The sequence below is a fragment of the Penicillium arizonense genome (assembly GCF_001773325.1).
Source record: "Penicillium arizonense strain CBS 141311 chromosome Unknown PENARI_contig034, whole genome shotgun sequence".
In the NCBI taxonomy this organism is placed as follows: domain Eukaryota; kingdom Fungi; phylum Ascomycota; class Eurotiomycetes; order Eurotiales; family Aspergillaceae; genus Penicillium; species Penicillium arizonense.
In genome coordinates, this window is record NW_019173311.1 from 157,539 (window position 1) to 173,387 (window position 15,849).

General features: G+C 50.0%; 7 protein-coding genes across 7 annotated transcripts; 3 read left to right on the top strand and 4 right to left on the bottom strand.

Annotated features, from left to right (window-relative positions):
- Positions 1-455: 455 nt before the first annotated feature.
- On the bottom strand, positions 456-1,703 carry PENARI_c034G05584 (bZIP transcription factor; the record flags this gene model as incomplete). The annotated part of the gene is made up of 3 exons (XM_022636710.1): positions 456-547; positions 598-1,576; positions 1,626-1,703. The coding sequence occupies 3 exons, from the start codon at positions 1,701-1,703 to the stop codon at positions 456-458; spliced, it is 1,149 nt and encodes a 382-aa protein (XP_022483465.1).
- Positions 1,704-2,636: 933 nt separating this feature from the next.
- PENARI_c034G10260 (uncharacterized protein) lies at positions 2,637-3,299 on the top strand (the record flags this gene model as incomplete). Its single annotated transcript, XM_022636743.1, has 1 exon — positions 2,637-3,299. The coding sequence occupies one exon, from the start codon at positions 2,637-2,639 to the stop codon at positions 3,297-3,299; it is 663 nt and encodes a 220-aa protein (XP_022483460.1).
- Positions 3,300-3,395: 96 nt separating this feature from the next.
- On the bottom strand, positions 3,396-5,306 carry PENARI_c034G09783 (uncharacterized protein; the record flags this gene model as incomplete). Its single annotated transcript, XM_022636739.1, has 6 exons — positions 3,396-3,694; positions 3,753-4,019; positions 4,106-4,685; positions 4,746-4,926; positions 4,992-5,071; positions 5,166-5,306. 6 exons carry the CDS (start codon positions 5,304-5,306, stop codon positions 3,396-3,398), a joined length of 1,548 nt encoding a protein of 515 aa, XP_022483441.1.
- An 886-nt stretch (positions 5,307-6,192) lies between these two features.
- PENARI_c034G00800 (Zn(II)2Cys6 transcription factor) lies at positions 6,193-8,792 on the bottom strand (the record flags this gene model as incomplete). The annotated part of the gene is made up of 5 exons (XM_022636682.1): positions 6,193-6,200; positions 6,261-7,205; positions 7,253-8,589; positions 8,650-8,676; positions 8,731-8,792. The coding sequence occupies 5 exons, from the start codon at positions 8,790-8,792 to the stop codon at positions 6,193-6,195; spliced, it is 2,379 nt and encodes a 792-aa protein (XP_022483393.1).
- Positions 8,793-9,472: 680 nt separating this feature from the next.
- On the top strand, positions 9,473-10,530 carry PENARI_c034G06256 (androgen-induced gene 1 family protein; the record flags this gene model as incomplete). The annotated part of the gene is made up of 7 exons (XM_022636717.1): positions 9,473-9,550; positions 9,618-9,655; positions 9,713-9,736; positions 9,792-9,984; positions 10,033-10,084; positions 10,140-10,299; positions 10,344-10,530. 7 exons carry the CDS (start codon positions 9,473-9,475, stop codon positions 10,528-10,530), a joined length of 732 nt encoding a protein of 243 aa, XP_022483461.1.
- Positions 10,531-11,106: 576 nt separating this feature from the next.
- On the top strand, positions 11,107-11,928 carry PENARI_c034G09255 (presequence translocated-associated motor subunit PAM17; the record flags this gene model as incomplete). The annotated part of the gene is made up of 2 exons (XM_022636737.1): positions 11,107-11,673; positions 11,752-11,928. The coding sequence occupies 2 exons, from the start codon at positions 11,107-11,109 to the stop codon at positions 11,926-11,928; spliced, it is 744 nt and encodes a 247-aa protein (XP_022483440.1).
- A 347-nt stretch (positions 11,929-12,275) lies between these two features.
- PENARI_c034G07778 (uncharacterized protein) lies at positions 12,276-15,599 on the bottom strand (the record flags this gene model as incomplete). The annotated part of the gene is made up of 9 exons (XM_022636725.1): positions 12,276-12,281; positions 12,339-12,423; positions 12,486-12,842; positions 12,900-13,010; positions 13,066-13,402; positions 13,912-14,083; positions 14,140-14,248; positions 14,302-15,425; positions 15,483-15,599. 9 exons carry the CDS (start codon positions 15,597-15,599, stop codon positions 12,276-12,278), a joined length of 2,418 nt encoding a protein of 805 aa, XP_022483410.1.
- Positions 15,600-15,849: the final 250 nt, after the last annotated feature.

Sequence of the window (15,849 nt, forward strand, 5' to 3'; positions counted from 1 at the left end):
TTCAATCTCGCTTCAGGATCATCTAGCATTTGTGCTATACCATTCAAGGTTCACTCAGTATGGCATCCTCATCCAACCGCCCCATTTTAATCACTGCGTTAGTTGCAAAATGAGTTTTCTCCTACATTTCCCTTTTCACCAAAGCAATTTGGGCTGACAAGTGCTGCACTGTGTAGCTGCTCACCGGGTGGGGTTGACCATGCTCTCGCCATTGAATTTGCCTCTCGTCAAACCTACCCGCCGGTTGTGATGGCCATTATAGCCTTCCCGAGGAGAGGCTGGTTTCTTGGCGAGGATAAACGCAAAACCGAGATTTTCGGCAGCCGAGAGTGTTCACAGCCGCAAAATCTTTAATGATGAGTTACTCAATGATGAGGGATACTTGTAAAAGCGTTATAGAGCCCGTCGGCTTAAGAACAAACTATTTCGAAGATCACGCAGAGGGTACAAGAAAATCACGGTTTTCCTGCGAGGCACAATGCAGCCTCAACAGTCTGGCGTTGAAACGCCGGACCATGGCCGAAGCAAATGCACTCAGTAGCGAGGTCTATATTCATTAGTATTCTGAAGCCAATGTATGCCTCGCCAGATACTCACACTGAACAAGGGCCGCAACGTGAAGCGACGAAATGAGGTTTGAGCGAGACAAAGGGAGGCCATTCTCCTGGGTGAAAAATCCCCTCTCGCTGAGGAATTTCTGTACACCACTGGCATCTAGCCATCCGCCGGCCTCGGATGCGACGGCCGGTTCCAATTCCTCAGTCTGAGTTGCAAGTTCTTCCGATGCATAATCTTCTCTCTTGGAACGCAACGGGGTAAGTACAGTGGCCATGAGATCAATGAGGTCTCCAGTTTTGTCATGCATTCCAGCATGGAAACAAGAAATGAGATTATTGCGCTCAGCTAGAGGCACGGACGGCCCGAAAACTTCTTGAATCTTCACGAAGTCGTTCGGAGTGTTGACAAGGAGATGATACCCATTCTGACAGCACATTTTTATTAGATATTGTGAAAAAGTCCACTGCTCTTCGATCGAGCTAGCGAGATCAATGGCTGGGGGGTGACTCGGTAATGATGATAGCGGAATGGGTGACTCCTTAGCGAGCGGAGCCATGGCAACACTGATTGGGGTTGTCGGTTGGCCTTGATAAAGGGATGATTGTGTGTATAAGGGCATCAGCTCAGGCCATTCCATCGGGATTGATGAGAGTCCGCTAGGAGCTCTTTCATTTGACGACACCCTTGCGCGATTACCACTGCGTCTTTCGTCGTTGCCAGTGGCAGTGGATGAAGTGGCATCAACAGCGTTGACGACATTCAGTTCGTGAGGACTTGCACATCCTGTCTCAGCAAGCGAAAGTTGTTGCTGGGTTATTTTGCGGAGGGCTGAGGTGACGTGCGAACGATTCCTAAGCAGACCAGTTTCCAAAAGGAGATTACTGAAGGTGAGAAAGGACTGGCTGAGCTGCTCAATGCCGCCCTCAAGCTCTTGGACACGATCCTGCAGGTTGGTAATGGTGTTCTCTTTTCGCGTGCGATACGCTTTCTGTGCCGTACGTAGCTGTTCGCGGCGCCTCTAATGGGGATCAGTCATCGAATATATTTTTTCTTTACATGTCGCCCACCTCTAGAACTTGTTGGCTGTCAGGCTTTCGAGGACGCTCTTTCTTTCGCACCCTGTCTGCATTCTGTTTTTCTTTCATGATTTCGTGGACTGTGCTGGACCGGCTGATGTGACCAAGTGGATCTACTGTTCGTTGATAAAAGTAGTTAAAACGCCCCAAGAGGCTTATTAAGACCTATCAATTTAGTTTATTCATCAGCCCGAGCTTCCCCAGATCCTTGGGACCTAAGAACCTCTGCTGGCAATGCTGTAATACGCCGTTACATGTCAGCTTCGAGACTCCCAATGCGCTTCAGCATACACACGGAAGAGAAATCTTCTTTCCGACATTGACCGCCGGCGAGACCATTACTTTGAAGTATGAACAGATTTTTTCAAGTAGGCTTATATAGATTCTAGATCAATGTCGTAATTCCAAGACCGGAGTTAGCTAAACAGCCGGGCAGTTGAGTAATCGCCCTCGGAAGGGGGTCCACCCCATGGGTCCCTCATTTCCATGGGTTATTCATCATTCTGCGGAATACAGTGGCTAATTCAAGTTACGAACACATATCATTCATTTGAGGTCGAGTAATAATCAACCAGTTTCTAGACGGAATGATAACAGTGGATCAACTCAGGCTAGAGTTCGTACCTGCATGGACTGGCTAGACGCGCCAGAACGAAGTTATTTGAACAGATTTGCCCTCAGCTTCATGTAACCTATTGTCATTTTTTGTTGTTGCATTTTGCTTCAAGGCCATGCAAAGCAATGAGATCAGGTTATATGTCTGCTCCTTTGGAAGTATTTTCTGGACATTTATCTGAAGTGTGTACTAAGATAGCGATCCTGTGATTTTTCTGTGGATATTGAACATTAGCCAGATCTCAGTGTTGGGTACGGGTAAGTGCGATATATTGATAGCCAGTTGACTCTAATTGCCCCGAGATACGCGAGCGGAGCATTTAAGCCTTGACATTTCCCTCCCCGCACTCTTCCCATCTCCAATTCTTACCCAAAACCTACACCAAAATGCCTCCATTACCTTCTCGCCAGCTGCTCACAACCCTCATAACCTCTCTCAGCAATACGCGCTGGACTCTAATTCGCACCCTCCGAAGCGAGAACCCCCTGGACCTAAACGGCGAGCTACGCGGCACAGCAAGCTTCACCCCCCAACCCCCCACCAACACCACCACAACCGACCAAGACTGGCTCTATTGCGAAGAAGGCGAAATCCCAAGCACAATCAGCATAGGCGCATCCCAACCCGGTCTTCGCTGGACAAAGAAATACATCTGGCGCCTAAGGCCCGAAACCGGGCGCGTAAGCGTCTGGTTCGTGAAAGTTGCGCCAGGCCCCGAAGAAGCGGACTACCTATTCCACGACTTCGAATTCGACTCCGAATCTGGGCTACTGGATTCAGCGGAGGTCAAGTCCGACGCGCAGAATGATCCCGGCGAGTTTGTTGCTCCGCCCGTTCCATCGGCGGTGTTGGCTACGGGCTCTGGGAATGAGACGACTGTATTGAATGCGCGCGGCAATCATCTTTGTATTAATGATATGTATCGCACTGCTTATGCGTTCAGGATTGAGCCTGAGTCTGGGGTTGTTGTTAGTTGGGCCAGTCGGCATGTTGTCCGCGGGCCGAAAAAGGGGCAGGATATTGTCAATCAGTATGTGAGGGGGGTTTGAGCTACGACTATTTGTTTTATTATACCATGCGACGGTTACGCGATAGATGACGACGTTCAATTCATATCTCGTCAACTCCACTGCGACACTGCCATTTCAAAGGGTATATATAAAGTCCGGCCGCTTGTCTCCCAGCAACTCGATCTGATTCGGAGTCAAGCCTTCAATAGACTGATCACGCTCACCGCGTCTGCGCTTGGCATTTTCGCGTCGCAGTAGGAAATACTGCACCACAGAACCGCCGAACAAGAACAGGACGAGGTAGCCGAGCACGACTCCGTGACCGGGATAGTATGTCGGCTTGTCGTTGTCGCGGTAGATGTTGGAGGAGACAATTCCGTTCAGATTACCCCAGCCGATGATGAAGCCGAGGGAAACACCTCGTTTGTATACACCTAGAATGGAATTGGATGTTAGTCCAGCTTGGCCCATGCTTCCAGAGAGCGATCTCACCTTCGGTATTGTTACTAGCCCACGAAATCGTATTCGCAATGGCTGGGTAAATGCCCATGGCGCCTAAGAATGTCCCCGCATATCGTCCGCCGGCGGATTTGCAGCCGAGGAGCATGGAGAAGCCAATCATGCCGAGGAAGGAGACGCAGATGTTGCAGAGACCACGTTGGCGCGTTCGGTCGGCAATGAAACCAACAGCGACGGTCAAAACTGCTGCAGCGGCGTACGGTGGCACACTGAGCAGCTGAGCATGGATCGAACTATAGCCTAGACACGAGACAAATTAGCATTCAACCACAACGCTCCCGTATCTGGGATTCAAATATTTACCCTGCAAGACAAAGTTAGCACACAGATTGTTACCAAACCCAAGACCAAACTCACAAGTTCACTAATAATAGTCGGCACGAAAAGCGAAAACGCATAAAGAGACCCATCAGCCCCCATATAGATAATAGCCCCAGTATAAGTCTTCCAATCCTTAACACTGGCCCAAAAGTAATCCATCTTAAACTCCTCATGCTCAGCGCTAGACTGCTGATCAAGCGCCAACCTCCTCAGCACCCGCTTCCGATCAACATCCGACAAGAATTTCGCCTGGTCTGGGAAGTCATAGACACACCAGAACGACGCAATGCCAATCAAGAACGTCACCAGTCCTTCCAAGATGAAAATCCATGACCACCCGGGTTTGCCGCCTACACCATCCATCTTGGCAATGGCTGCAGCGAGCAAACCGCCGAATGAGCCTGCTAGTGCGGCGGCCGAGAAGAAGATTGCCATTCGAACGCCGAATTCGGATCGCTTGTACCAGCAGGAGAGGAAGTAGCCTACGCCGGGGAATAGACCTGCTTCTGATAGGCCTAGGAACCAGCGGACGGCCATTAGGCCGGCGTAGTTCTTGACCAAGCCCATACATGTCATGCAGATTCCCTGGTTAGGTGGTGTTAGAATTGGCTTTTTGGAATAGAAAGTAGGGGCTAATCGACACACCCATGCCATCATTATCAGAGGGATGAAAATGCTTGGCCTCAGTCGCTTGAGGAGCACATTGGTCAAGGGCTCGAAGACAGAGTATGAAACGAAGAAGATGGTGAGTGACGCATTGTATTGGGCGTTCGTCATCCCTAGATCTTTTTGGAGGCCGACGATTTTCGCATTTCCAATATTTGTTCTTTGTACAAGTCAGTTCGGAACCCTCTCGAGCGAGCGAAGCATATTTCATGGTTGACTTCGTACCGATCAAGGAATGAAACAAGATATAGCAGACTGAGCCATGGCACCAATCGAAGATCGAGCTTCCAAAGTAACTTGCGATCCTATAGTGTTTGCGCATGTCAGTAACAGACCGGCAACAAGCCACACAATCTATGCATGCATGGGTACAAAACATCGAAGAAAGGGATCACAAACAATCTTTGCCCTTTCCTCCTCGCTCAGCCCTTCATCAGGATCCTCGAACCCGACCGCGACCTTCATGTCAGGATCCTTCTCTAGATCCGAGGCGCGAGACGCAGTATCCAGAGCTGGTTTTTCATCATTCGAAAGCGCCATTATGCAGGATGTCGCCGGTCAACAGGGGGAAGCTACCAAAGAGCGACAGTAATTCCGGTTTGCTGCGCGCACTATGTTAGACGAGAGGAAGAAAATCCCCGGGGTGCAGAACGAACAGGGACTAGGTTCTTGCTAAGCTAAAGAGAGGGGAATCAAGCTCAGCTTATAAATTCAATGGCCATGCATGGATTTCACCCCCCTTGGACCAATCATGATGACTGGTGTTGCTGGCCGCGTGTAGGGGTTGCAATAGTTTGGAATCAATCATCGGAATGATCGGCGGAGGTTGGGGATGTTTGGGGTAGGATCGGCGTGGGGGGAAGCTTATGAGTGGAAAGATGAATACGAGCGGGGTGTTCTACTGTATGCTGACCGTGGTAGGGAAGTCTCTTTATTGGGGTATCTCGGACAGATGGCCGATATTCTGGGGATCCAAGCGCGGGGAAATGGAGTTAGGGCAAGTCCACCCCGGTATGTCCAGAGCATGATCCGAAGCCGTGCTTGGACAGAAACTATACATACAAAGACGCATACCGTTGAGAATTCTAAACCCCTAACGTAATGTGGAATTGACCTGCTATTTAAGCCAACACGTCCCAACTTGTTAGATTTTGAACGGCTGCGAGTGCAGTAATCATAAGGAAGATACGATTTGAAAATGACCAAAATGCGCATTGAAACTGACAGGTATCCAGGAAAGATGTAAAGAGCCGCTGAGCGCACGATGCGAAATCGTAGCCGCACTAGCACAAGCATACATATAAGAATGCACGACGTTGTGACTACATGAATACCTAAGCTAACCCAAGAATTGTCCTCCAGCCAGGGCGATCCAAGGCAAATTCCGCTCCCAACAGTGTTGCATCAATTGACGCGCATTTTGGATCTATAGGCCTTGTATTAGTGCTGCTCATCCAGAAAACGACAAAGAATGGAAACATACCTGCTTCATACCTGAGCTCTCCAGAACAAAGAACCGATCCAAGAGCTTAGAACGCTGTGGCGCATCTCGGGATTCGCAGCCAGCAGTGAACAATGGGAACAAGGAACAGACCTCAGTGGCAGCGCCAGGGCGCATCCGTGACAGGGCATCGATGAGCTTACGCAAGACCTCCTTCACGGGAAAAGAGTCTGGTGGAGATCCAAGGACACGCCGGTGGAGATGCAAAAGTCCAGCAAACCGGAATGCTTCTTCAATGGCCATCATGTCTGACGATTCAATGCCCTGATGGTGATCGGGGTTCGTATGTGCGTGCTCACTTAGCCCATCAATTTCGCCTAGAACTGCTTGTGCTTCTAACACCACGTCTGCAGATGCATGCCAGTCATGCTGGAAGTGTCCCATCTCATCGAAACGTTGATTATCGCATTCTTGGACCAGACGAGCGAGACGAATGAGGAACACTCCTGTGCGAGGTGTGAACCCCGTGAAACAGTCAACAATGAATTCATCGTGGTTATCGGGTGAGCAGGCCGTCAGGATTGAGTTGTATATCATCAACGGGGGACCGGCTTGGCGACAGGATAATGCTCCCATAGTATCTAGATATCCTAGCCAACGGGCAAAGAAGGCCCCGATTCTGTTTCCTGGTTGTGCCATTCTCTCGCTTCGTGCAAGGAACAAATCGCGGGCAAGCTTGAGGTGGCTTTTCCATGTGATGGGAACCTCGAATGTTCCTGGTGACACAATTTTCAGCGATAACAGCATGATAGCAGCAGCCAAATGACTGTCGGTTATGTCTTCGCTTGAAGATTCCAACGCCACCCGCAATGTTGGGAATACTTTGCTAACCCAGTGCGCAATTCGGTTAGCTGGCTCTGGATGTCCTAGGTATCGGGCACGGTGACTGGCAGAATATGCTAGAAGCAAGTTGAGGAGATTGGAATCACCAATTGCCACTGACTGGTCAGTACCCCAAATGAAATGAAATGAAATTAAAACTTACTTGACGGCAGAACCGATATGAACGGATTGTTATCACAGCTATGTGGGACCAGCATTCGCGCAGTATGGTTGAGGAAGTGATGAAAGTACATCAAGTTGATAGGGTTCTCCAACAGCGACGACGGAAGGGGAGACAAATATCTCGGGATGTTGATCGGCACTGAGGACGCATAGTAACCGCTACAGAACTGTGTCTGTGTATCGACCGTCGGTTGGGGGGGTGATGCTTTGGAGAATTCCTGGTCTTGCCACCGCGAACTGATCAAATCCAGCGCGTAGTTGATATCTATGGCTGCGTGGTCGTTATTAAACATCAAGTCTTGATCAGGACGCCCAGAGTCTAAGCCATAGTTGTCGGTCACGCTGTTGAGATATGTCTGCCATTTGTTCTGCGCCATTGTCGAATCGCGGGAGGCTTGGTCGGTTTGATTGGCGTTTTCAATCGAATTGTGGGTATCACGGCTCAAGTCATCGTGATAGTCGTGTGTTGAGCCCATAGTCATAGGCATTTCACCAAGTTTCGGGGACGAGGTCGTATTGCTTCCTGCAATTGACGCTTTGTGCGAATCAAACAGCAAGGAAGATAAGGCCCCCGTCTCATGTGGACTACGCGAAGTTCCGCTCTTCATGCTCCCAGTGAGGTCTACATCATGGTCATCGACTGACTCCTGGCCACCTTGGACAAGCTTCCCTTCATCATTATTGTGAAACATGAATGCCTCTGGCTGATGATTGGACACGTCCACAGAGTGACGCAAGAATGAAACTGGCTGCGAGACTGGGCTCGTGTGGAAGGCGAACGCAGAGAGAGACCTCAAGCCAGATCCATGATCTGCTGAAGCTGGAAACGACAGACCATCAAAAGTCTGCTGTCCGAATGGATATTGTGACAAACCCCTGGAGGATACCGATGTCGTCATCGGAGGAGAATGCTCTGCCCATGTAGAAGCAAATTGGACATCGAGTTGATTCGGGGATGTAACCCTTTCAGAACCCGATCCGGGTTTTGGGGAGCCAAATATGCCTGGCGCCGGTGTACTGGGCGAAATGGCGCCCGGGGATGTCAGGTCCCCAGGGTGAGAAGTGATGAACCCATCTCCAGAATTGTTGCTGGTCGGTGCTGGGACCGAGGATGGAGTTGAAATTGACCCCGGGCTCATGCTGTTGATTGTGAACGAGTCCGAAATACCAAATACGGCGCCGCCATACCCACTGCATTGAGAATTTGGCGAGTCGATCGATGTCCGTTTCGTTCTTCCTCCCCAGTTCAGCCGGACGCTATAATCACAGGATTCGCCCTGTCGCTGACAGTTGAGACACGCCGGTTTCTCTTCGCCACTGCAGAGGAAGTAGCAATGTTAGCCAGATCTACGGCATGTGAGCAAACCGGAGAATTACCATTTCACTTTGCGAGCTTTGCATGGCCTAGTAATAATCCGTCAGTGCTGCGAAGACTTGAGAATGTGTTCAAGAACTCACCAGCATCCTTTGCGACTTCGACGCTTGGGCTCTGGCGCACCAGGCCTCCGGGGACGCGGCATCGCAGGTTAGAGGGCGTCTGGTCGAGAATCTATCTTGAGAGAAGCACAGTGGGAATTTACTATATGCTCTCCAGCCGCCATACAGCTTGAACACTTCAAGTCGGCAGTGTAGGGCGGGACTCTTCACGAATGAAGCACGTCTGAACTCTCGCGCTTTCTCCGTTTAGATCCTCTTTGGCCCCAAGTTGCGACGAAGCGATAATCGACCAGACACCCACACCTAGTATACAAGCACATCGAGGTGTGGGAGGGAGATGTGCCAGAAAGAGTTCGAGATCCCACTGCCCCGGCGGCAATGGCTCAATTGGTCAAGGGTGCAACTCAGCAGTTAATAGCAATAACCCACGATCCTGAAGACCACAGACAAGGAGGAAATTGAAGAAAGAAAGAATACACAGAGCCACACAAATAATTTCCAATGCCAGGATGTTAAGAGATATGGAAAGTGTGGGGAAGGAGATAAGACCGCTGACACATCCGGATCATCTCCCCCGGACCGGCATACCGCGGGATACCGGTTTTTCCCGACCGAGATAGTCCGAACTCACGTGCCCTAAACGTCATAGCTTCCTGTTCCTGTTCCTTGCCCTAACGCTTTGATCGCCTCGGAGAGTTGGGTTTCTAGGACCTCGCGGGCTAAACCGAAAGTGTTCACTCGTAGCCTACAACACTTCCTCCAAATGGCAAACTACCTCATCAAGAGGCACCCGCTTCAGCGGATGCCCAGTCCCTCTCGTGGCCTGTCAGCCTTGGTCCATGTAAGCAGCACCCATGGTCCTTTCACCGGTGATTTCGGGGTTCACTGACTGACCGGTTGCGCTTCAGCTGGCCGGTCTCTCGAGCTTTCTATGGTCTTTCAAATAGTATGGGTCCCTTTCCGAGATTTACCCCTATAGGGTCACGCTGACATTCCGGGAAAGCATGCATGAAAATCCCAATCAAGCGTAGGTTTTCGGCATCATTTAATCTGATACAAGACGATCTGCTAACCCGTTCCAGTAACCAGGCCTATGGGTGGCATTTCCAATATCTGACCGTGATTGGTCTTTCCCTGTCGACCGTTACGTTTGCTGTTGCCTTACTGGCGGATGTCACCTTGTCTCGGCGACTGTTTCTCGTCAAGAATCTCCTCTCGGTGTGCAGTGCCCCACTGGAGGTCTTGATTAGTGTCCTGTACTGGGGCCTTCGCTTGGTAAGTTTGACCCCGGATTTTGACATTCTCGTCTAACCTATTTCATAGATCGATGAGCGTCTCGTGATTCCCGAGTGGGTAGTGATACCTCTGCATGCCGGTACGCTAGCCAACTACATTCGCGTTCTTTGAAATTTCCCTGACTTCTGCTCTAGACATCGGTTTTCACGCAGTTCCTTCAGTGGTGCTGTTGATTGACCTACTGCTCCTCTCACCACCTTGGACCATCAGCATATTCCCTGCACTGGGACTGTCTGGTACCATAGCCCTTGGCTACTGGTTCTGGATTGAGCAGTGCTTTTCCTACAATGGATGGTATGTGTATTCCCGGCCTCTTCCGACGTTACTGACTCGTTTAGGTACCCATACCCCATCTTCGAGGCTTTGCCCCCGTCTGGCCGCGTTGCTCTTTTCACTCTTAGTGCTGTTGTGATGGCCTTCAGCACCATAACTCTCAAGTGGCTCTTCGGGCGCGTCAATGGGTTTGGTAGCCCTCTCAAGCCGGAGTCCCGTCCTGGTGACATCAAGCGTAAGGAAGGTCTGTAGAGGGTGTCTTTACGGTAGACCAACTAGAGTGCGTCGCACTGGGCTGGGTCTAAGGCTTCAGTGATCTTTTTGTATAAATTCCTCTTGGTGCTTTGGATATATGACATGTCGAGCATTTCGTTGCATCATCAGCGTCTATCCATGGATATGTTTTGGAATTAAGTCATCTTAAACATATGTTTCGGAAGTCAGAGCAATTTAATCTACTTTTTAAGACGTTTCTTTCCATGAAGGAGCATTTGTCCAGTTAATCTTCCGGTTGGAACTTGCTCGCCGGCACCTTTGAGCATCGAATCACCCCTCTATATAATATATATATTTCCGTCAACCCTTGTTTTCGCGAAAATCTCATAGAGTACAACACTCATTGAGCCACTTATACTCGATAAAGCCATTATTTTTATACGCTCTAACACAGATCCACAACTGAATTGCATGATATCTTCTTAGAGTAAACGACAAACCGGTCTCGTCACTGCGGAGCCCATTCGCTGACATAATCCGTCTCCACACCAATTCTCCTTCTCTTCAGCAAGGCAAGCATCTCCATTGCAAGGCCAACAACCAAACCTCAAAATGAACCCAACCCCCATCAGCATGTCAGTCCGTACAGCGATAACCTTCAGCCGACTGAACCCCGCGGCGCCCTCGCTCGCCGGCGCCCTCCGTCCGCTCAACCAACGCACCTCCGGAACAGTCTCCAAGCAGCTCACACGCCTCAGCTCGACAACAGCTCGCCCAGCCATGGCGGCACCCGTGACCCTGGACACCCGCCCACAGACCCAGACCATCTCCACCCGCCCCATTGGCCTGCGCGCACAGTCGACTGCTTCTGGTAACGGTACCGGCAACGAGGAAGTCAAGCTCGACTGGGACTCCTTCTTCAAGCTCCGCGCTTCCCGTCGCCGTTATTCTCTTGCTTCATCCATTACCACTGCGGCTCTTTCGACTACGGCTGGTGTGCAGATTCTGTCCGCTCAGGATTTGGAGTCCCTTGGCGCGCAGGTTATGGGCCTGGACCCATTCGTTGTTCTCGGATTGGCGACCGCTGCGTGTGGTGCTATTGGATGGTTGCTTGGGCCGATGGTTGGAAACGGTCTCTGGGGATTGGTATACAGGAAATATAAGCCTTCCGTTGCGACGGTGAGTAATTGTGAACCCAAGGCGATGGGATGGACGGGATTTTGGAGAGTTTGCTAATGTGTTATGTTCTATCTCCAGAAAGAGAAAGAGTTCTTCGATCGCATTCGTCGCTTCCGTGTTGACCCATCGACCAACTCGATTGCCAACCCCGTTCCCGATTACTACGGCGAGAAGATTGGTAGTGTGCAGGGATACCGACAGTGGCTGAAGGACCAACGGGCTTACAACCGCAAGCGCCGCAACTTCATTGCTTGATTAATCTCCCCTTTCTGTCATTTGAAGCATCTCCTTTTGTTCATGTCAATATAATTGGGTCCCTGCAAGGTCCACCCGAGCCAATCTGGCAACTTTCTTTCTTGTTCGGGTTGGTGTTTTTTTTGTCACAATACATTAGCGGTCTTGGTACCTGGAGCATTGCAATATATCTGGGAATGGCCTTAACAGCGCCGTTGAATTCGGGTTACTTTTGAATCGCTATCTCCTTTTTTTTGCATTTAACAACGGCTGGAAAATCAACTTCAGTTGCTGGTACATCAATGATATCTGTTACTGCCTTCAAAAGGAACATGACTAGTCTTGAATGAATTTCTAGCTCCATCTAACTATAGCTTAGAAACCTTAGCTTTGGGATTCCGTCCAGTATCAACCTCAGTCCACCAAGGCACATTAGGCGGCGGGTTATCATCAAGATTGGCCTTGAAATTCGGCTTCCTCTTCTCAAAGAAAGCAGTAACACCCTCTTTCTGATCCCTGTGTAAAAGGTTAGCAAAGCCCAAATCAACTGTTCTTGTTCCAGGACGGGGATAACGTACGGAGCAGCAAACATATGATAAATAACATGAGACTCAACAATATGAGCAGCCTCCGCAGACCCAGTGTCGCGCCACATCAATGCCCGATTCAGATATGACGCACTAGGGCTCACATTCTCCGCAATCTCTGTCGCCAGCTCGATAGCACGAGGTAGAACTTGCGACGGATCGGGTAGAATCTCGTTGAATAGATCGCCGAAGTGCTTGGATGTCGGTGGAAACACGCCGCCCGTGCTGACTAGATAGCTGGCATTGGAGTGGCCCACCAGCCGAGGGAGGAAATATGAAGAGCATGACTCCATCGTGATACCTCGGCGGGCGAAGACAAAGCCATATTTGCCCTTCTCGTAGGCGATTCTAGAGGATGTGCATATTAATGATAGTGGCAAAATCCGTAGAGGTCAATTTACTCACCGAATGATTGCTGGCAGAGTCATAGTCATGCCGACACCCACGGCTGAGCCTTGCATAGCTGCAATAGTAGGCTTGCGGCATCTGTGAATAGCGAGCGCCACTCGTCCGCCACTAGAACATTGATTGTTAGCCACATTCATCTGTCAATCATTAGGATGCTCCTTACCCATCACGATGATCCGCCCATCTCTCCTCTCTCTTTGTACCACCGCCGAAGCCAATATCGAGATCGGCTCCAGCACAGAATGTCTTCCCAGCACCTGTCAAAACAATGACCTTCACCCGCTCATCGACGTCGAACATTGGGAATAGCTTCTCGAAGTCTTGTACCATTTGCCCAGTGAAGGCATTCTGATTGGCAGGCCGGTTGAGTGTGACAACAACTACCGGTGTAGCTGTCGGTGCACCATGGGGATAGTGCGAGACGACGACATGTCCGGTTGTTTGAACCTTCTCGTAAGAAGGTGGGAGGTCGATTGCGCTAGGATCGAAGATCATGATGGCTGTGAGATAAATAAGTTAGTACATTACTTCTTTTGAGCCTTTTATATGCTCTCGGTTACAAGTGCCAAGTATCAAAGAGCAGCCGCGGCTCGGCTTCCTTGACTTGGCGTGGGGAAGATCGCCGACCCCGCTGCGGAGCTGGCGAATTCACACGAAGCTACAGAATATCTTCAGTGACTCTGTCTGTACACTCCGTTTCCTCAAGACATGATTCCCCTTACGTGTTATATCGCGACTAGATTGCAAAGGACAAGAGAGATGAAGATGAAATGAAATATTTTCATGGCTGCTATAGCAAGCTATGTGACATCGAGAGCTGTAAAATTTTTAATTTTTGAGAAGAAAATGAGCCCGAAGAAGCCAGTATGAGCATCAAACCTGTCATTTCTCTTCAGCCCAATGAAGCTGCAACATCAGGAAGGTCGCAGGATTTGGCCTGGATATTGTCACTGCACATCTAATGATGAGTATTCCATCTGCCATACCACCACTCACCTTCAAGGCAGACGAGACTTGCCCGCCTTCCTGCTCGATGCGAGGGCACCACCAAGGCCAAACTGACTAGAAAGTCCATTGATGCGATGAGTCGAGTTCAGATTCTTGACGACCACCATCTGGTAGCAGGTGGCGAAGCCTTCGCGAGAAGCGATGACAGACCAGGCGAGAAACAGCTCCCAAATCTACCGGGCATTAGATCCGACCATAAAGAAAGAACTTGATATGAAGAGAGACTCACCCTATACCATCTCGGTCCATATTTGGCCTTGATCGATTCGACATTTCCAACCCAGTTACGATACCATCTCCAGAGTGTACCGGAGTAGTGGACACCGACAGTATCAATTCTGTCCATCGTTAGCTTTAGCAACTTCAAAAAATTCACCGAATCACGACTCACCCCTTGACCTCGAATCCAGCTTGTTCCAAACATTTGACATAATACCACAGAGGGGTCGAAGCGTCCGCGCCACGGAAAATGTATTTGTTCAAGTACAACCCCCAGATGAAATCCTCATACTGCCATGCCTGTCTCAGTCCAGAGAGTTGAACATACATGGCTCCATCATCGTTAAGCATGTCATAGCACTGACGGAAGAATTTAGTGAGTTTTCGGATGCCGACATGCTCGCCCATTTCCAGCTGTGTGATCTTGTCATATTTTTGGCGAGGGATATCACGGTAGTCCATACACAGGATCCGGCTTTGTTGATCGGAGATGCCCGCCTTTTGCAGAGCGTCGTTTCCCCAAGCAGTTTGGTTCTCCGCGATGGTGAGCCCGGTCACTTTGGCGCCATAGTTCAGACTAGCGAACTTGGCCAGGGTTCCCCAACCGCAGCCAATGTCCAGCATTGTTTCTCCTTCCTTGAGACCTATCTTCTCGCAAACGACAGCCATCTTGTTATCCTGCATTTCCTCCAGTGTTTCCTCCTTCTCCGTGTCTGAGATAATCCCCGAAGTGTAGATCATGCGAGGGCCGAGGAACCAGGCGTAATGGTCGTTGCCGCGATCGTAGTTGGGCCGGATCTGCTCATCATCTTGAGCCTTCGTGTGGAAGATGACGTCGATGAAGAACGTGAAGACAATGAACTTGAATAGCTCCCAGGTGAATGCGAAATTCGCCCAATCGTGCCGGTATTCCATCACGTCGAGTGTGTCGCCGTTGAAATCCACCAAGCCGTCCAGGTACATTTCTGCGAAGGTCTGCATGGGAATTTTCTTTTTCCCATGCCATTTCGACCGGTCCTCTTCGCGCTTGAAGGTCACGTAATGCTCGATGGGTCGGCCGGGTAATTTGACTTTGTCATTGGTGCGTGGGCTGTAGGTGGAAGTCCAGGTCCAGAAGGCCACCAGAACAGGAAGAGTCGAGATGAGGGTGAGCAGAGCAAAGGTCTTCAGCCCACCACCCAGGAAGAAGGTCAGGAGGCCGGGAACTCCAGTGAGGGCGCCAGCCAATGTGAGATTGGAGAAGCTCTCATTTCCAGCCCCATCGGCCGGCAATGGACCATTGTGAATGGCAGGTGACTAAGAAAAAATTTAGCAAGCTTTTGAGAAGCTGGCAATGGAACAAATAGAACTCACCTTGGTCAGAGCAATGCCGCAGTCCTCTCCAGTTTCAAATTCCGAGGGCTTAGCTGCAGGAGTCTCGATAAAATCAATATCGCTTGATAGTTCGACATTGTGCTTTTTCACACTCATTGCGGATATATCATCAAAGATTGCCCAGGTGTGTTGGAGAGATCAGGGATGAGAAAAAAACCACGAAACACGGGACCTCGGGAGTCTACCATGGGTGATCGCCAAAGATCCTCATTCCACCATCTCAATTAGTACGCCCTTATGCCTAAAGAGGATAAACGATGTTATCGGACCCACTTCCATACCGACGTCAACACAAGAGCATCGGCACCCGCGGAATCCGAGCAACGCGGCTGATTGGGCTCATCTT